Source organism: Polypterus senegalus, chromosome 4, assembly GCF_016835505.1.
Source record: "Polypterus senegalus isolate Bchr_013 chromosome 4, ASM1683550v1, whole genome shotgun sequence".
Taxonomy (NCBI): domain Eukaryota; kingdom Metazoa; phylum Chordata; class Cladistia; order Polypteriformes; family Polypteridae; genus Polypterus; species Polypterus senegalus.
Genome location: NC_053157.1, coordinates 55,585,972 through 55,607,592, shown reverse-complemented (window position 1 = coordinate 55,607,592; position 21,621 = coordinate 55,585,972). Strand labels below are relative to the sequence as shown.

General features: G+C 35.6%; 1 protein-coding gene across 1 annotated transcript in view; it reads right to left on the bottom strand.

Annotated features, from left to right (window-relative positions):
- The window catches only part of nup155 (nucleoporin 155), a 112,321-nt gene that overhangs the window by 76,208 nt on the left and 14,492 nt on the right, over window positions 1-21,621 (bottom strand). The window contains exons 9-19 of the mRNA XM_039750661.1: window positions 19,009-19,082; window positions 14,262-14,353; window positions 14,074-14,171; window positions 12,889-13,041; window positions 12,511-12,611; window positions 9,829-9,999; window positions 9,482-9,592; window positions 9,204-9,298; window positions 2,633-2,718; window positions 1,574-1,636; window positions 402-543 (exon numbers count right to left, since the gene is read on the bottom strand). Coding sequence (XP_039606595.1) covers window positions 402-543; window positions 1,574-1,636; window positions 2,633-2,718; window positions 9,204-9,298; window positions 9,482-9,592; window positions 9,829-9,999; window positions 12,511-12,611; window positions 12,889-13,041; window positions 14,074-14,171; window positions 14,262-14,353; window positions 19,009-19,082 — 1,186 coding nt within the window. The remainder of the gene's footprint in view (window positions 1-401; window positions 544-1,573; window positions 1,637-2,632; window positions 2,719-9,203; window positions 9,299-9,481; window positions 9,593-9,828; window positions 10,000-12,510; window positions 12,612-12,888; window positions 13,042-14,073; window positions 14,172-14,261; window positions 14,354-19,008; window positions 19,083-21,621) is intronic.

Here is a 21,621-nt window from a genome sequence, read left to right as displayed (position 1 = left end):
TTTTCTCTATGAATGTAAAAAATGAAAAGGGCATATCCTCTTCACAAGCTACAGTGAACAGTAACAGAATAATTCAAAATTAATAAAAGTTTTAACAGTGCAAAACTTTTAATTACATAGCTGGAAAAAGAGACCAATCCTCAGTAGTGAATAGAGTTCTAAACCAGGAGTTTTCTGTTGACAGCACAAAGGTTCCATGACCCATGTTAGCTTTCACTGCTCCACCTGCCTGTTTTACAAAGTACCACATTACTGAAAATGCATAAAATACTGTTGTCCCAAACAGCTGCTGGAGTGAAAACTACTGCAGTATCTCCCATATAATCTAAATGGTAGGATCTAAACAAAGACATATCAAACATGCTTTTAAAAGCAAGACAGTTCTCTATTTGCAATCTTACCCCAAGATTCTTGAGAAGAAAATGCATATTCCATTATGCTTCCCAGAAAACACTACCTCAGGACCAGCCATAGTTGCAAGCTGAGTACCAGGTAGAGTATTTGTAGGAATAAATGGAGTGGAAACAATTTGGGTCTGAATACCTACAACAAAATTATACAAACATTTTACACAGATTGTTAATTGAAAAACAATTATGACTGCAATATAAGAAAGACAACATAGGAAAACTGGGATCCGTAGCAGTAAATACACTGTGGAAACTGTGTTTTCCTCAAGTTAACCAAAATGTACCTAGACAATTCTGGAGACTTCTGTAACAATGGTCTATGGCCAGATTAGTGAAAAAGTTTCACTTTTTGAAAAACATGTGTCTTTACATTCAGGAAAAGTTAATACTGTACCATAAAAACTTCATACCAGTATAAAATCACTGGTTTTGGTACTGTCATGGATTGGGAATGTTTTGCTGCACAAACACTTAATAATTGGAATTATGTTCTATATCATACATTTAAATGTTATTCCCTTTCTGAATTGAAGAGCTCATGCTTAGAAAAACACAAATAACTATGCATTCATCTCTATAAGAAGAAAGCTTTATTAATACGTTTACTTATTTGGCTGACACTTTTATCCGAGGGGATTTACAATATTTGAGATACAATTGGTTACATTTGTTTTGTTTTTCCAATTGGATTACCTGCAGGTAAAGAGACTTGCTCATGATCACAGTGTCATTAGCAGAATTTGAATCTACAACTTCGGGTTAAAAGCCGAAAGACTTATACTACTATGCACAGAGCGTTTAAAAATGATTGATACCAAAGGAAATGAGCTGCTAGAGTTACTGCTGTTAAAGATAATAATATAACAAGTTACTGAGTCCAAGAGGGCTAACACTTTTTTTTGGTGCAAATCATACACATTTGTTTTCCAATCAATGAAATCAAAATAATGTGTTGTTTGTTGACTTGGAACCACATTTATATAACATTACATTGCAATCTATTAGTATTAACTTTAACAATGTGTGATAATAATGAAAACAGATTGGTGCAAATATTTTTTGCACTAAAATATACAGCATACATTTGCATACATGTATCTGTTAATTATGCACACAAAACGTGTAAAAGTGAATTGTCTTCTATGTTATTAATTACATAGTACCTGGAGATGGGGTTGAAAAAAAGCTAGGGTTTGGAAGTGGGCTTCCAAAAGGCATTGGAGAACCTGCAACACAAAGATAATAATAATAATGAGAATAAAGAAATTATAATAGCAACACTTTATTACTGAATAAATCAAACAGTTATATACAGTAATCCAGAACTTTCTGTATTTTTGGAGTACCAGAAAAAAGAGAATAATCTTTTACACAAATGAAACTAATTAAATATTAAACATATGACCTTAATTTTATGTAGTTCAGGCTTTGGGGTTAGGGATTGCAATTTTAAACCACATGCTTGGCAGTTTCATTTTTTCTTTCACAGTTTGACCCTCAGTAGTTATTCTAAAAGTTTGTGTTCCAGCAGTATAACAATACACTTATACAATATTTCTTATAGCCTTAATGGAGGCGCCAACAAAAGTACACAGTGACAGATGCACACATGAAAAATAACCACAACAAATGTGTGCAACAATTACTATTAACTACACAGCTTTTATGTATTATTTCCAAAACATGCACACACAAGAAGAAAAACGCCACATCCCAAGAATGTGATTTTGAGCTAACAGTTTAATACAATGTTTGTTTCTTTTCAATGTGTAGGCAACCACAAATTATTTCTGACATTATTAATAGTACTTCAGCATCATACCAAACAAAAAAGTAGGAGCATGCCCCAATTTTATAATTAAATAAATTAAAATGCCAGCTGAACATTAAACATTATTTTGTCTTATACCGAAAGTACTTTGACTCAATGTAGGAAATGTCACAAGAGCTCTTTGTATCAAAAAATTCTTAAGTAACTGACAATTTTGCAAAAAATCATATGCATGTAATCATTTTGCAATTGTGTACATATACAAATGCAAGATGGCCTTGAGGTCACAATAATTATTTTTTAAATTAATAAAGCAAATAATATTAAGCATGAATTGTTTTTATACTGTACACAATACTCAAACTAATGCTTTTGAGCAGACAAACAGAATGCAATACTTGTGTACTTTGCTTTTATGATCTTTTTGACCTTCACCTCTGCTTCAACTTACCAGGGACAGGAGAGCCCAAACTAGGACCAACATTGCTAGGAACCATAGGAGCAGAAGGAAACCTCATCTGTGCTTCTCCTCCATACCTTAAAATAAAAGAGGAAAAAAATACACAATCAGTAAGATATGAATCAGAATAAACCATAAAGAAAAAAAGATTAAAAAAAAGTCAAGTCAAAATATAGTCATGTAATGATGCATATGAATATCAGAACTAAACAGCTACAGTAATCTAGTTTATCCTGTCTGATATTTGGAAACAAGCATATATCATCTTCTTGGTTAATAGTGGGATGAAAATGAACTGCACTTTTCACACAACTACAACAAATTAACCTGTAACTGCTAATCCACCTAGTAAAAGGTCATGGGTATGTCTCTGTGTATCTGTATGTACATCCAATTGCTGTGCCTCAGTTACCTAACAGATGGAGCATCACAAACATTAGCACTGTTTTTACAAAGCCCATACCAAATGACTGATCAACAGATACATAACAAACAGATGGAAACCATGCACCGCAAACAATAACACTGAATAAATCCAATGGAGAGTAACTATCGGATGGACAATAATTAGCTTAACCACCTTAATAAAAGGAAAAGTGTCTGTGTATCTGTGTGTCCATCCAGTTGCTATGTCTCTATTATTTTTCATTTGGTATGGAATTTGTAAAAGCAGTGGTAATATTTGCCTTGTGTAACTAGTTGCTTTTAAAAAAGGTCTAATACATAATTGAACATTTTTATCTGTGTATTTCAAATACTAAGTGGTTTTGTGTTGTTTTGTTTTGTCAATTTATATTTTCTATTTGTTTTCTACATTCCACTCTTGTTGAACCTAAATATCTAGGTTCTCTCTTTTGCAAATATGTTTGAATTGCTCCACATAACCATTACAAACATATCTAGCTCAAATTACAGATGGAACAAAAAAAAAAAAATAGCACTAAAGGAAATTCATGCACCGACTTACTGCTCCACTTGAAAACATCCATTTGGCCGTATGTCAAACTGGCCATCTGTCAGACATAAATTGTATACCCCCATTGCAATTGAGGTTCTGTTAATCTGTTGCAGTCACTGGTACACATACTTTAACTGCCAGGACAGGGAAACACAAACTGATCTTCAAGCTTTAGTGGCTGCAAGCGTTCATCATGCAAGGTAATGTGGTGCAGGTCGAATGCAAATGAATTTGCCACATGGAGCAGCACCAATCAAAATAAACCTTAAAGTCCCTGTATACCACAGCAACCGCTTGACAGAGCACTTGTTTTGTAAGCATTTGGAGATGCATGGCTGTTCTCATATCAAAGTGATGTGCAGGTATGTTATCGAGTCTGATGTCTGAAATCTCCAATCAATAAGCTTTTGAAGGAGTAGAGTCCAGACTTTTGAAGTTGCAGCAACTGCTTCATATGGCAGTCCCTGTGTTAATAAATGCATGTCAACCTGTACTTGTTGTCGATTTGACAGCAGCTTTCAAAAGAGCCCACCCATGTGCTCTGGGGTGAATTGATCACTTATTATGAAGCCTTTCAAAATGCCTGGCAGCCTGCAAATTCAGTTTGAACTGATAAACTAGGGGTTGTTTTGTTGTGTTTATCAAGAACTCTTTGCACGTCTCAAATCACACATGATTTACATATAGCTGCAATGAAAATACATTTTTAGTCACAATATTAGCATATTATGTGTTCCTTCCTTAGCTGCTTGTGTGTCTACAGGTAAAAAGCTATGTTTATTTCAGATTTTAAGTTTTCATTTAATCAGAAAACAGGAAAATTAAAAGAGTATAGAGGTTTGCAGTGCTGCTTCATGGATCCAGGATCCTGGAATTCAGATTCCATGCCTGAAGTCTAGAGATTCTCTGTGTTTTTGTAGCTTTTCCTCTATGTGCTCTGGTGTTTCTCCCACTCTCTCAAAAAAATGCACAGGTTAAGCTGAATACTGTAGATTCCCATTAAATAGGAGTATGGATTTATGAATAAACCCTTTTTTTTTTTACACTATTTTAATAAAAAAACAGTTTTTGTCAAAATCTGCTTTTTCTTTTCAGTGCTGTTTTTAACTTAAATAAAGTGTTAATCGTTCAAGTTTTTTTTCAGAACTTATCGTTTCTGATACATCCATTAGTTTATAAATTTTCAGTATATAAAATAATCTGCCATTTTTCAAATACTTTTGAGGTCTCCCTGCTACAATCTGCCATTTGTGGAATAAATGGTATCTCCTCCATTCAGAAATTGATATTTTTTATCCTAGACTCTGCTCAAAAATAACATTCCACTCCACCTAATACCTAAAGACTAGCAGCACTTATGTCTCATATCATGAAGATGTTTGTGAGACTAGTCCTTGAATATATAAGGCCTCTTGTGGTAGGCCACCTGGACCCATTTCAGTTTGCCTTCTGGACAAAGATTGGAGTGGATAATGCAATTATTTATCTGCTCTACAAGTCTTATTTTCAGCACTGTGAGGATTAAGTCTTTTGATTTCCTAAATGCTTGCAATACCATCCAGTTATCTCTGTTAATGGGGTAAGCTCAGAGACAGACAAGTAGATGTGGTACAGACCACAGTTTGTGAGACTGAAGGACTAGGTTTCTGATACGGATGTGAGCAACACTGGAGCACCACAAGGAACAACCCTGTCTCCTTTTCTCTTTGCTCTGTACACCTCTAACCATAAATATAATACCAGGTCATGTCACTTGCAGAAAATCTCAGATGATTTGCATTTATGGGGGCACTGATAAAGGGAATGAGACAGAGAACAGGATTTAGGTGTAGAACTTTGTTCCTTAGTGCAAACAGAATTATCTGTACTTTAACATTACCAAAAACAAGGAAATGGTTATTGATTTTCTCCACACCAAAGAGCCTCTGTGTTCAGTCACTATTAGAGAGAGTGAATGTAGAGGTGGAGCCTTCCTACAAGTACTTGGGGGTCCACATCAATGACAGGTTAAACTGGTTTTGAAACACAGAGGAACTACATTAGGAAGGGCAGAGCAGGCTCTTCTTCCTTAGGAGACTGCATTTCTTTAATGTGGGAAGTGAAATCTTTCTCGTCTGAATGTGATTTTATATACTGTGGTGAGCTGGTTAAAAATACTTCATGAGTAGATTACCAATTAACAAGCTAATTAAAAGGGCAGGCTCAGTTATGGGATATGCTCTGGAGTCCTGGAGGTAGTAGCAAAGGAGAGAATTAAAACAAAAATGAATGCCATTATAAACTTGGCATAAACATAGCAAAGGAAGAACGGAGTTTCACACAAATTAAACCACTTGTTTTGCTGCAGAAGAAAAATAATCTGGATATGTCCCCAGCAATTGCAATAATTTTTGTTCAAATGTTACTGCAGACTTACAAAAAAAACCCAAAAAGAACCGAATAAAGTCATGATGGTGCAACAGATTCTTCTGTGGTGGAATATTGTGGTGGTCAGAAATTTACATTGTGTATAAAAAAAAACACCTTAACCTGCATTTTTTATTTTGACTTGTTAATTTAATGTGATTCTGAATACATAAGCCAAATTGTAAGTTTGCCAGAAGTGGGAAGGGGAATGTTTTATTTCCATTTATCACTATTGTTTCAATGTATTACATACATGTTATATAAAACCTGTACTTTGTTTAGAATATCTACAAGTAGTTCATTTTTTAAAGAATATATTTCTGAAAATTTTGTATAAATCTGTTTATTTGGTAAAAAGTTGCATTTCATGTACTTTTTCTTTAATTTGATGTGAATTTTTTCTTTTTACAATCCAACTAATCGATTAATTGACAAAATAACAGACCGATTAAATAATTGTCAAAATCATTAGTTGCAGCCCTATATCTTATCTATAAAAAGTAACGTTACTATATTTTACTACCTCCAATAATCTTAACAAATTCAAAGATCATCATGCTACACATGCTTGGATGTCCTCCATATATGCACTAACATGTTTTATCTTTAGATATTCTACTGTTTGGACTGTCAACATGAGTAACACAAAACCATTTCCAAACAGCACAGCTAACCCTACCTGTTCTAAACTCTTCCTCTTCTGAACCTTGCGCCATTATTTATTTTCCCCCCACTCTCATCACCACCAGGCAACAGGGGTGGAGTCAACATAGTCACATTTTGAAAGATATTTTACGTGTTTTATTTAACATTCAGAAAAAGCTATGGAAAATAAAAAAGTACTTAACATCAGTATATTGGTTTTTACATATTGATTTTTCTAAATGTCGATTCAAATTGAAAAGCTAATATATTATCAAGTTCTACTGATAAGGTTCAGGTTAAATGCATGCCTATTTTAACTGTTATGAATCTACTTTCTAAAGACAATGACAATTTTTATAGCGAGTGTTAAAATTAGTAAGGGTCATTTAACATGTAAAAGATTTAAAATCTTTGTGTTCATTCAGGTTTACCTTAAAAACGCCAATATACCATATTTACACGTGTACCAAGCGCACATTTTTCCCCAAAAATTAGCATTAAAAAAATCAGGTGTGTGTCATACACGAAGAAATGTAATTCTGTAATATTCACTTCTTCTGCTTGAGCTTGCTTGCTCACGCTCTCTCTCTCTCTCTAAACGCTTCCTATACTGTATAATCACAACGTGCGTCGTACATGGGGCAAAACGATATTCGCAATTTTCTTTGTAAAAATTAGGGTGCACGTCTTACACGAGGGCGTGTGGTACACGAGTAAATACGGTAAGTACAATATGCTATCAGTAAATCAGCCATTTTTGCGGCCCAATACCAACATCCTCAGTCTAAAAAACCCATTAAAAGTCAGGGGCCTGTAAATATTACTTGTGATGTCACCTGAGATGGCTCAAAATAATGCAGAAATACAATTATTGATAGTTGTGGGTGGAGTAGAGGCTGTTAAAAATCCACTGAATTGATTTGACTTTTGTCATTCTGTCACATTTTCTAGTAACAAAAGTAATGCTGAACAAATCACAGCACATACAGTTGAACAAAGTTGTGAATATACAGAAACACATCCTTTGATTTAGCATGCCCAGTGCGCTGTATTGATCCTGTGGCAGCAATATTTGATGCAGCAGTAGATCGAGTCAGTTTAAAAAACTTGATTGTGATTGATGGATGGAAATCAATCCATTTTATCTCAGCTTTTTCCATGATCTTGATTCAGCTGTATTAGTTACAAAATTGATGGATAGTTGATACTTTTTTTTTTATTTATAATTTTGACAACAGTATATTAAACATAAGCATATTAATAAAACAGACACAGCAAATGAATCACATTTGCCTGTGATAGTTTCCCTGCCCCTGTTCTAACCCTTATTATTGACTAATTGATGTGCTTACTTAACTCCTCTGACACAGCATTAATTGATAGGTACTGTAAATCTGTTTGTAACAAAAAAATGTGATGCACATTCAAATAAAATCTTGTACAACACTCAAACAGAAATGTTCTGTTCATTTAAGTAAAATAAAAAACAGAACTTTCATTTCTTTATAACTTATTGAGTTAATTTCCACATATATGAAATACTGTGAGGCTCTCCCACACATATCAGTGGACAGGAAGTGAGCCCACCTGCAGATATGTGTAAAAACAATGGTTACCCTTGTAATCTAAAGCATTTGGCTAACATTTTGCATATGCAGATGTTTATTGCTCCTTGAAAGTGTCTATATGCATTCTGCAGTACATGAGCAGGCACAGCATTCAAAACACACAAAACTTTGCAATGCATTCATATGGTTTGACGTCCAAGTGATGTTAACTTACCTGCATAACAGGGGAGGCAAAAACATAGAAAGGATGAATTTACTCCTCTAATAATTCAGTGACTGTATTATCCTGCATACTTCTTTCCACAAGTGATAAACATTCACATAGACAATTCCCATTTGGCCCCAGCTTCATAAACCAATTTCAATATTTCTTGTCCAGAGGTCCAAGATATACAGTATTTATGCCATTATGCACCAACCAAAAGAAAGCAATATTATATGTGTTTTTATTTTTTACTTCCTTTAGAAATATGCTGTATTTTAAATTAAACATCATAAATGGGTTCATTTCTCATCCAGTTCATTGTTTTTCTGTGGTATGCAGTGTACGTGGTTCCCCCATATTCTCCAATTAATCTGCTATCCCTCACATTCCAAAGACATTCAAATTAGGTTATTTGGAAACACTAAACTTAACTCAATGCGTGGGTAAGTGCAGGCCTGTACCTGCAGTGCTGGGTATAAGGCAGAAATCCAACAGATTACTAGCTCACTGCAGAGTGCACTGACTCACATATATACCAACCAATATGAGGTCAGTTTACTTTTTTTCGCCTTAACCAGCAATTAAACAGCAATGTGACACAATGCAGGCCGATAGATGACCTGCTCAGGCAGGAACGCCAAGGGGGTTTGGGTGGTCATCAAATTCAGTTCCTGGAGGCCACCATTTTACTATAACCAATTCTTGCATTTAATGTAACACAGGAATATCAAAACCTCAGACAAATATTGACCAACATTGCATTTGGTGAGAAAACCTCACCTGAAGAAAGCTCTGGTTGCACTCACTGTAACTTCTCTATCATATGAGGCTGTAGAGCAGGCTAAAATTAGACAAGTAGCACAAGCTTGTTCCTCCTGTAGAAAAAGAAACAGTAATAATTATGCAAACAGATAGATGAATAGCTATTCTTTTTATTATATAGATACATGCATGTTTCATATTTCTTACATTAAAAAGAATGAGTGGAAGAATTTTACACATTTCAAAAACTATCAGAGTTCTGATTTTTAAAATAATTTACAAGAAAAAATCATTACCCTGTGCAGTTTGAAAAATCTTTCAATCTCCTCTCCCTCACCACCAGGACTACCTATTAAAAGATGTCTCAACTGGTCTACAGGACGAAGTTTGTGGAAAATATGGCTTCCCTGTGACAAGGAGAAAAATACTGCAATGTAATCAAACATTTAATGCATTACATCATCTTATTAGTTAAAATTCATAATCACAGATGAATATCTTTTGGAAATACACATTCCAAATAATGTTTGCAGGGTCACTAGGAATGTAACATTGTCAGAAAATAAAGCTAGATGTATATGTCAAACAGACAGGTTTAAAGACACAGCAAGCTAAGAGCAGTTGTAAATTATTTTTAAAATACCTTTGCTGACAGCAACACAAATCTTTGTGGGGATAAGATATGCTGATTGACAACAACAGGTGAATCTGTGAGTGGTATTATGTCCTTATTTAAGGGTGTTACAATCTTCTCAGACTTTGTGTCTTCAATGGCTGACAAGGCCCAGGAATGTCCATCCACATTAGTCATCATCTTAAGGAAAACACAAGATTTTGTTCTTAAAGATTGACATCTACTTCTCTTTTTCAGGTATACAATTTTGAATCAGTTTGCTGGAATTTTTAAACTACAGGTAAAATTCTGTTACAACGAACTCCCAGGGACCTAAAAAATATTTAGTTGTAACAAATTTTGTTGTAATGAGATTCTGTATTAGTTACTATAGTGCTTTCTTTAACTTGCATCCAGGCGTTTGCAATCATTTCAGTAGCTTCTTTCGTCTTAATTTTAATCTCCTCCTGCCTACAAGTTATGCTGACAAGAATTTTTCTCAGCATTTCCTTGCCATAATACGCTTTCAGGGTGTGAAAAATGCCCAAATCCACTATAGCATTGCTCTGCAATTGGGTGTGAGGAATTCAATGCAAACATTGTCTAAATGTGGAAGCAAGATGTGTGTAGCACAGTTATCAATCAGAAGCCGAATCATCCTTTTCTTTTTCTTCATATTGTAGGGTTTCTGAATACTTTTGGGATCCCCCCACTCCCCACCCAATGGTAATGACACACTGAAGTGTATCCCGAACCGCGACTGCAAAACTTAAAAGAAGTGGTGAGGCAGCCTTCTGCTATCATGCACCTAAAATCTGGAATAGCCTGCCAATAGGAATTCGCCAGGCTGATACAGTGAAGCACTTTAAAAAAACTGCTAAAAACACATTACTTTAACATGGCTTTCTCATAACTTCATTTTAAATTAATCCTGATGCTCTGCATATTAAATTAATAATCATTACTAATCATGGTGGCTTCTTCTGTTCTTTTTCCGGTTTTCTGTGGTGGCGACCTGCGCCACCACCACCTAATCAAAGCACCATGTTGTCCTTACATTGATGGATTAAAGGTCAGACGTCCATGTGACCGTCTTCATCAAGTCCTTCCATGAGAACCCTGAATGCAATGAGGACTGATCATTTATGTTAGGTAGTATGCCTAGAGGGGTACAGTGCAGTCTCATGGCCTGGAATACCTGCAGATTTTATTTTTTCTCCAGCCGTCTGGAGTTTTTTTTGTTTTTCTTCTGTCCTCCCTGGCCATCGGACCTTACTTTTATTCTATGTTAATTAGTGTTCTCTGATTTTTAATTCTTACTTTGTCTCTTTTCTCTTTCTTCATCATGTAAAGCACTTTGAGCTACATTATTTGTGTGAAAATGTGCTATATAAATAAATGTTGCTGCAGCATCTGTGGAAGACTGTTTGTTCATTGCTGGAGCAGGACAATAGCAGGCTCACAGTGGTGCAATGAGGCACCACAGAAGCGAATCCTAAAAGGTCAGGGTCGCGCTATAAGTCCCTGTCTTGCACCCCAAAACACGAGACTTTATCTCAGTACTTTAGCAAAACCAGCTTTATTAATCTAGAAACAGGAACGGCACATTTATTTATTGTAGTGGGATCTGCCACTCTGCTGTACAAAGCCACAGCAGTCAGGCAGGGTTGTGGCCAGATCAGTAATCAAGTAATCATGTTACCTGCATTTACAATGTTCTTTGCATCACCCATTGATATTTTTTCTGTTTGCTTTGGCAGAGAGACGCAGCATAGCTTTGAGCCTGCTGTTGCCCTGGCAACAGATAAACAGTCTTCCATAGATGCTGAGATCGCATTTTGGGACATTCTTCGGCGTCTAGTTGGGGGACATCCCAAGAGAGTTTACAAACCTCCACATTTTCTTGAATGATTGCCGCATTAATAGGAATGTTTCTTGAACAAGCATCACTGAACCACATAAAAACTGCTTTTTCAAGGTCTTCAAATGCAGCAGTTCACATTTTTCTTATTTGTTTGCTCGGTCTTTCAAGAAAGTTGACAGCGTCAGTGGCGAAATTCCGAATTCACCGGCAACGTCTTTTTTCTTTTTGCCGCAATCAAAAGCTGCAAAAATGTAAAGTTTTTTTTTTCTCATATGAACGGTTATCGTTTCTTCGTGCCTGCCATTTCTATGGGAGGGTGACAATGAGTTAAATTCCAATGTAAGTTTTTCTGATGGTGACGAGCAAGAAGCAAAAGGTATCACTGAAAACCGCAGGAAACAAAAAAAAGAAAGAAAAAAAAAACAGTACGAAGAAAGTTTGATGAAAGAAAAAAAAAATAGTGTTTCTGTTTGGGGATCGCTGCGGTGGGCTGGCGCCCTGCCCCGGGTTTGTTTCCTGCCTTGCAACCTATGTTGGCTGGGATTGGCTCTAGCAGACCCCCGTGACCCGGTAGTTAGGATATAGCGGGTTGGATAATGAATGGATGGATGTTTGGGGATCGTTGTGCACAACTGAGCGGCGACCACAGAACTAACTGCTCTGTGGATGATTCATTCAGGCATTTCAAGGTCTTTTGGGCACTCTGTTGTAATGAAAGTATCTGCTGAATGTACTACGTAATAACAAGATTTCTATAGACTCATGTCATATGGGGAAGCTGTCAGGACCATAAAAATACTTCGTTGTAATGGAATTTTACCTGTATACAGAGTTACACTGTTTTCTACCTGTGATTCAATTAGAGGTCTTTGAAAGGGGAAAGAGTCACGGTTAATGCACCAAAGAATATCACTGTCTTCGGTTTCTGAAGCAGCCATTAACAAAACACCTGAAAGGATGACAAGAACAATGGAGCTATTTAAATAAAATACGATAATTGTGGATACAATTGTGGAGCTAAGCATTAATAAATGATCTAACATAAATATTGCATGAAATATAAAACTGCATAACAATATTTATTTGTTGGTTGTTTGTTACTGTTGTTACATATTCAACAGACATTACTAATTTATGTTTAAAAAAAGAACTTTTCATTAAAAATTTATAGCATTGCAGCTAAAATTGTCATTTGTATTTTCACATTGTAAAAATACAGGAAATACCTTTGCTGTAGAGAGCTTTATGGATTTTTGTAGGTTTTTGTAATGTGGATGATGCAGAAAATCCAGGAGGCAATCGTACATGGACCAAAACCAACATACTGGGACGTGCAAACGGCTGTTTGAAGGGATTTGTGCTAAAGTACAAACGCACTCCTTAAAAAAAGAAAAAAATTATTTAAATCTTACATAACTGTTAATTCTCAAAAATCTTGCACATTATAAGTGTCAATGAGTACTATTACTTATTTAATAGTTTTCCAAAATTATTTTGTATGTCATCCAAAATTGATACGTCTTCCAAATCTCTAAATCACTCAACTTCAGTAGGAAAAGCTATCTTTGCCCCAATCAAAAGAGGTATATTCAGTGTGTTATGCATAGCCTGGCACTCTGACTTATAGTGCAAGTTCAAAAATAATGCAGTATAAAAAATTAATCCAGTCACCCTAGTCAGCTTATCTCAGGTAGCATAATCAAACATTATATGTTTTTGTTCTTAGGGGCTTCCCTTAAGTGATTAAATATTTCATTCTTCAAAGCCTTTTGTTCTTACTGTATCACTAGTTTCATATTTCTCTACTCTTTCTTGCTCTTTTAACCATCTCATTGCCCTCTTTTCTGCATCTCTGTTTGATTTCAAAGACATTCTTCTTAATTTGGACAATTATTTAATTCATGAATTAAGGCCAAAAATAAGTGGCTGATAAAGGTGAAGCATGCAGAAAAGTTAAAAAGGACGTAAAAAGACTAGGAGTATGTGCAGAGTTTTACTAAGAATTTAAATAAAAGTTTTTTTTGAAAAGAATAAGTTTTTGGCTTATGGGAGAAAACAGACAAGATAATATGACCATGTGAAGTAAAAATGTTAAGAATGAGGCAGAGAAATTAAGAAGGGAAATTTGATGGCTAAACATTTAATCTTGATAAACTCACATAATAGCTTTTAAACTGTTTTTGTTGTTGTTTAAACAGTTTCACTCCAAAACTATTTTGATAATCAGCTTCTCTTTGAGGTATACTTTACCCTTAGACCCTTTACCAAGTATAATTGGGTCCTCCCAGAAGCTAATTTTATTCGTAAAACCTTAAATGTGGTGTTACCTATTAATGATTTCTGAAATACTCTAATTAATAAATCTACATATTTTTAATTTTTAATCACATAAATTATATCAGGGTTCTTACCTGCATGTGTAACAGCTAAAAGTTGACAATCTATTGATTCAGATCTCTCGATAGCTGCAATCTGCATAATAGGTTTAAAAACAGAACGATCTATAGTACTAAAAGAAAGGTTGGGAAAACAAATATTAATATGGTAGTATAACATAAGCTCCAAACTCTCATATTTCTTTAAAATAACATTTACCAACCTGGCAATATGGCCAGCTGCAGATACTATGGAATTCTGGGACATTGCCGCCACTCTGCTCATTCCCTGCCCATCGCCACCCAAGTCATAAACCTAAATGAAGGGGTTAAAGTGAAACAAACTACTGACCCTAAAACTGTGGAGAGGGGGCTGTTAATTATGGAGCAGGGGTTATTAGAAATACAACAATAATTGAAACAGCATGAAAATGAATTTGTGCAAAGCGTCTGTGTTATATAAATTAAAAACAACGAATGCATTTCAAAGAAAATTTCAACATTTTTATTTTAATTAAATTAGTATCTAATGGATGACTTTAAAGTGTATCCTTACTCTTTCACATCTATAAAAATTAACAAACAAGAATGTAATGAAGTAAAAGAAGACAACAATTACAACACAGATTATGTTGAGAGAATAACCAAACTAAGCAATGAAAATAACTGAGAATTCAAATAACCTTTGTGCATTCAAACAAGTGCTCAGTCTATTATTTTCTCACACTTTTAGGATTATTAAAAAAAAATTCATTTGATCAAAGCAGTCAGTCTTGAGAAACAGATTTTGGTCCTCTGACATCTTTTGACACAAGTAAATGAGTGGCTGTTTGAACACAGGTCATAATCTGCAATAAATGTAACACGTGCATATTTTTGGTTGCCTAGACTGTGTTGCACAAACATTGCTGCAGTTTTCATTTTATTTTCATGTAAAAATAAATTTGTATCTTTAAATCAAGTGAACACGACAAGGGGGGGGAAGTCAAAACCAATGTCATCTGTTTTTAACATCTGATTCCACTTAAGTCTTCTCTAGCTTTAAATATCTTCAATTTCAAGCCTGCGTGCATATCATTGGCAATTGCAAGTATGCTACTACACAATCGGTAACAAAACAAAAACATATTTTATATATATATTTTTTTAATGCGTATATTCCACCTCCAAGCTGTATTAACTTGAATGCTTATTGGATTTAAGCACGTCAGGTGATGTGTATTTGTGTAATGAGGGAGGTTGTGGCCTAAGGAGATCAACACCCTATATCAAGGTGTGCAGAATTATTAGGCAGCTAGTTTTCCTTGGGCAAAATGGGCCAAAAAAGAGATTTAACTGACTCTGAAAAGTCAAAAATTGTAAAAAGTCTTTCAGAGGGATGCAGCACTTTTGGAATTGCTAAGATATTGGTGTGTGATCACAGAACCAAACATTTTGTTGCAAATAGTCAACAGGGTCGCAAGAAACGTGTTGAGAACAAAAGACGCAAATTAGCTGCCAAAGATTTGAGAAGAATCAAACGTGAAGCTACCAGGAACGCATTATCCTCCAGTACTTTCATATTCCAGAGCTGCAACCTACCTGGAGTGCCCAGAAGTACAAGGTGTTCAGTGCTCAAAGACATGGCCAAGGTAAGGAGGGCTGAAACCCAACCACCACTGAACAAGAAACATAAGTTGAAACGTCAAAACTGGGCCAAGAAATATCTGAAGACAGATTTTTTTCAAAGGTTTTATGGACAGATGAGATGAGAGTGACTCTTGATGGACCAGATGGAAGGACCTGTGGATCAGTAATGGGCACAGAGCTCCACTCCGACGTGGAAGTTTGGGTACTGGTATGAGCTGGTATTTTTAAAGATGACCTAGTTGGACCTTTTTGCATTGAAGATGAACTCAAAATCAACTCCCAAACCTACTGCCAGTTTTTCGAAGACACTTTCTTCAAACAGTGATACAGGAAAAAGACCATGATTTTTATGCAGGCCAATGCTCCATCACTTGCATCGAAGTTCTTCACTGCGTGGCCAGCCAGTAAAGGCCTTAAAGATGAAGGAATAATGACATGGCCCCCCTTCCTCATCTGACCTAAACCCTATCGAGAACTTGTGGGCACTTCTTAAACGCTAGATTTACGGGGGAGAAAAACAATACACCTCTCTGGGAGGCTGTAGTCACTGCTCCACAAAAAGCTGATCGTCAACAGATCAAGAAACTGACAGACTCCATGAATGGAAAGGCTTATGACTGTTATTGGAAAGAAGGGTGGCTATATTGGTCATTGATTGATTGTTTTATTTTTTTTGAAATGTCAGATATGTTTATTTGTAAATTTTGAGGTGTTTGTTTATTATTCTCACTATAACAGATGAAAATAAACAAGTGAGATGGGAACATTTTCATTTTTCCTTTAGTTGCATAATAAATCTGCACACTAATAGTTGCCTAATAATTGTGCGCACATATGTATTCCCCTGATGATGTTCACACTCACATTTCCGTTGTGAAACATTCAGGTTTCAGGTTTATTAACATTTTGGATTGACTGATAGCACTGTGTTTGTTCCATATTAAAATGAATCCTCAAAAATACAACTTGCCTAATAATTCTGCACTCCCTGTATATATAATATATATATTATATATATATACTGCTCAAAAGAATTAAAGGAACACTTTTTAATCAGAGTATAGCATAAAGTCAATGAAACTTATGGGATATTAATTTGGTCAGTTAAGTAGCAGAGGGGGTTGTTAATCAGTTTCAGCTGCTGTGGTGTTAATGAAATTAACAACAGATGCACTAGAGGGGCAACAATGAGATGACCCCCAAAACAGGAATGGCTTAACAGGTGGAGGCCACTGACATTTTTCCCTCCTCATCTTTTCTGACTGTTTCTTCACTAGTTTTGCATTTGGCTACAGTCAGTGTCACTACTGGTAGCATGAGGCGATACCTGGGCCCTACAGAGGTTGCACAGGTAGTCCAACTTCTCCAGGACGGCACATCAATACGTGTCATTGCCAGAAGGTTTGCTGTGTCTCCCTGAGTCTCAAGGGCATGGAGGAGATTCTAGGAGACAAGCAGTTACTCTAGGAGAGCTGGAGAGGGCCATAGAAGGTCCATAACCCATCAGCAGGACCAGTATCTGCTCCTTTAGGCAACGAGGAACAGGATGAGCACTGCCAGAGCCCTACAAAATGACCTCCAGCAGGCCACTGGTGTGAATGTCTCTGACCAAACAACCAGAAAGACTTCATGAGGGTGACCCAAGGGCCCCATGTCCTCTAATGGGCCCTGAGCTCACTGCCCAGCAGCATGCAGCTCGATTGGCATTCGCCATAGAATACCAGAATTGGCAGATGCACCACTGGTGCCCTGTGCTTTTTACAGATGAGAGCAGGTTCACTCTGAGCACGTGACAGAAGTGAAAGGGTCTGGAGAAGCCATGGAGAACATTATGCTGCCTGTAACATCATTCAGCATGAGCAGTTTGGTGGTGGGTTAATGATTGTCTGGGGAGGCATATCCATGGAGGGTCACACAGACCGCTACAGGCTTGACAAAGGCACCTTGGCTGCCATTAGGTATCAGGATGAAATCCTTGGACCCATTGTCAGACCCTATACTGGTACAGTGGCTCCTGGTGCATGACAATTCCTGGACATGTGGTGAGAGTATGCAGGCAGTTCCTGGAGGATGAAGGATTTGATACCATTGACTGGCCACCACACTTTCCTGACCTAAATCCAATAGAACACCTCTGGGACATTATGTTTTGGTCCATCCAATGCCACCAGGTTGCACCTCAGACTGTCCAGGAGCTCAGTGATGCCCTGGTCCAGATCTGGGAGGAGATCCCCACAACACCATCTGTCATCTCATTAGAAGCATGCACCGATGTTGTCAGGCATGTATACAAGAACACAGGGGCCATACAAAGTGCTGCGTACAATTTTGAGTTGCTGCAATTAAATTTTGGCAAAATGGACTAGCCTGTCACATAATTTTTCACTCTGATTTTTGGGCGTCTTTGAATTCAGGGCTCTGTAGGTTGATCATTTTCATTTCCATCAAACGATGTGGCATCCTTTCGTTCCTAACACATTACCCAGTCTATATCAGTATAGATATCCAGGAGGATTTCTTTTTCCCATTGAGATCTGACGTGTTTTCAAAGAGTTCCTTTAATTTTTTGAGCAGTTTATATATATATATATATGTGTGTGTATATATATGTGTGTGTATATATATGTGTGTGTATATATATATATATATATATATATATATATATATATACACAGTACAGGCCAAAAGTTTGGACACACCTCCACATTCAATGTGTTTTATTTATTTTCATGACCATTTACATATGGTATTTCTTCAAAATAGAACCATTTCAGGTGATTACCTGTTGAAGCTCATCGAGAGAATGCAAAGAGTGTGCAAAGCAGTAATCAGAGCAAAGGGTGGCTATTTTGAAGAAACTAGAATATAAAACATGTTTTCAGTTATTTCACCTTTTTTTGTTAAGTACATAACTCCACATGTGTTCATTCATAGTTTTGATGCCTTCAGTGAGAACCTACCAATGTAAATGGTCATGAAAATACAGAAAACACATTGAATGAGGAGGTGTGTCCAAACTTTTGGCCTGTACTGTATATGTGTGTATGTGTGTGTGTGTATGTGTGTGTATATATATATATATATATATATATATATATATATATATATATATATATATATATATATATATATATATATATATATATATATATATATACACACACATATATACATATAAACCGTTGCTGGCCAGAAAGCAATATTTTTATAAATCTAAATTGACCAAATTGTTATGAACTTTAAGTCCTGTATATACAGTATGCATAACAGTTCTGTAGTAATTATAAAACACTTCCTAATTAGAACTATGCACAAAAAATAGCCATTAAACAATCAACCTACCTGAATAACACCTTTTTCTGAGCGTGTATAAAGAGTATTTCTAGAGTTGTCAATAACAATTTGCACAATGGGATCTGTATGATAAAAGAATTAAGAAATTAATTTGTTCTGCACAGTTCCAGTGCTTTAGCCACAACTCATTTTTTTTTTTTGTATGAACAACACATTATACGACCACTAGGAATGAGCTCTTCTAACACAAATAATTAAAATCTCATTTTAAAAAATGGCCCTTTGAAAAGTGCCATGAGGTATCAACCTCAGATTATTTTGGGTATTGTTGTTTATTTAATATTAAATGTTTACTAATCATTAAGCATCATTAATACTACATGGAACCATGCCCTTTTTTCTATGTTTCCCTGTTCTTAAACTAGAGTCTGCAGTGTATCATAGGGGTAGCTGAAAGCCTTATGCCTTGTCAGTCTGTATCAGGAATTAGAAAATAGACTCCATACTTACAAAATAAAGAAATAAATAAAGCTATTCTATGTTTACAGATGAAGGCATGGTCAATACAAAATTCAAATCATCACTGGATTCCTCCTTCCCATAGCACATCCAGTGGACAAGTTCTGCAAATTATGCATTCTAAACTTTATAAAAAAAAATAATAATAATCTACATTATTGAACTATACATGTTGTCTTTCCATTTCACCAATATCAGTTTCATGCAGTGAACATGAACATTTAAATATACAGTATGCTACATTTAAGACTGGGTTTACTAATACAGTGTTACTTTTTCTAGTTCAAAAAGTGAACTAATCTCAAGATAGCTGGTGCAAACCTGTCACAAGTATCACATTAACGTAATAAAAATCAAAAAGCCAAATGAAAAACTGAGATTTAGAGTAAGACAAATCTAAACAACTGACACAAAATTCCAACATAAATTCATTATGGCTGTATCTAATTTTTATGTTGATATTCGATTAATCTGTTGATTATTTTGTCATTCGGTTAATTGGATTGTCATTTTTTTTTCCATTTGACATGAAACATATAAAGTCCATTAAACTGAACCTTTCACCAATTAAACAGGTCTGTGAGAATTTTTCAGAAATGTATTTTTTAAAAAATGAAGTAGATATTTTAAACAAAATATAATTTTTATACAACATTTTTATATTAATACATGGAAAATATATAGTAATAAACAGAAATAAAACACTTAGTAGCAATTCTGGTACTGGTTGTGCAAAGAACACACACACACAAAATTTCCTTAAAAGCAGTACAGTTTTCTACAAATTAAACTTGCCATGTGGCTTATGTATTCAGAAATACATTTAACCAACGCATCAAAATAAAACATATAATTTATGTTTTTTTTCAGTTTCTGTTTACTGGCAAAGTATAATGTAAATTTGTGGCCACCACAATGTTGCACCTTCATGACTTTATTAGTTTTTTTTTCATAAGTCTGCAGTAATGTTTGAAATTAGCTCAGCCCAAAACGTATCTTTGTCATATGTTGGTAAATGTCCAGACTATTTTCCTTTGGAAACAAAATAGTTTAATTCATGTGAAACTCAGTTCTTTTTTTGCTACAGAATAAAATGAGTTTATTTTAATTGAAAGTTCATATCTTTTTACATCATCAATTGTCTTGCTTGTGTGTGGTAACCTTTTGCTACCACAAATTCTTTGGCACATTTTCTTGCAGCCAACACACTGTCACAGCCGGCTGCATGTCATTTGCTGTTGAGAGTGTGCTGGTAGATTTTCTTGTTTGAAACTGTGTGATCCTCTCACAAAATTTGTTTTACTGGATAAACTAGACTTCCTGCAGCAGTACTTGCACATCATCACATCTTAGTTCAGATTGTATAAAAGCCAATTGTTCTTATAGCCAGCTAGTCTGGAACTTTCGCTTTTCCACCCTGCTCCTATCTTTTGGGATAGAATGAGAAACAAGCCTATCATTCGCAGTTGATGTGCTGTGAGATTTACCACCACAGTTTTTGATTTCCTTTCCACACACACACAAAAGAAAGGTTTTCTGCTCGGGTATGCACTTGCGTTTCTTTGCAGCCATTTTTGTAAACACATATGCTAATATTACACGTGTTTGTAAGCATGTAATGCAGCACCATGTTGTGACCGCGTCCAAAAACAAAAAAAAAAAAACAACAAATATGGCAAGTGGAAATCTAAATGTGTATTAGATAGTGGCTAATGACACATATTTTTAGTTGCCTATCATGAAATTCTGTTGCATATGCTTGTGTTTTATTCCCATGATAGTACACCAGATTATGGCTCAAAACACTCCTTACTTCAAACCGAAAGTTGTCTCATTATGCCTAGCCTAGCAAATATTGCTTTCACAAATCTGTATCATGCAACACTGAGGTAACATTCAAATTACTGGGATGATGGCGGAGTCTTCTTCATACAAAAAGCCCAATGTTTGTGCATCTCAGTTGTGTTCTTATGCCATATGAGGTCAGATTCACACATTTTGCAACTGACAACCTTTTTTCTTCCAAGTTCAGAGTAAAGGGCTCCAAAACTCATAGGTCACACGGTCTTTTCTTGCCTACCATCTACCTTTTTGAAATGCTTTCACAACTGAATAAAGTAGTTAGGCAATTGTGCAGCACAA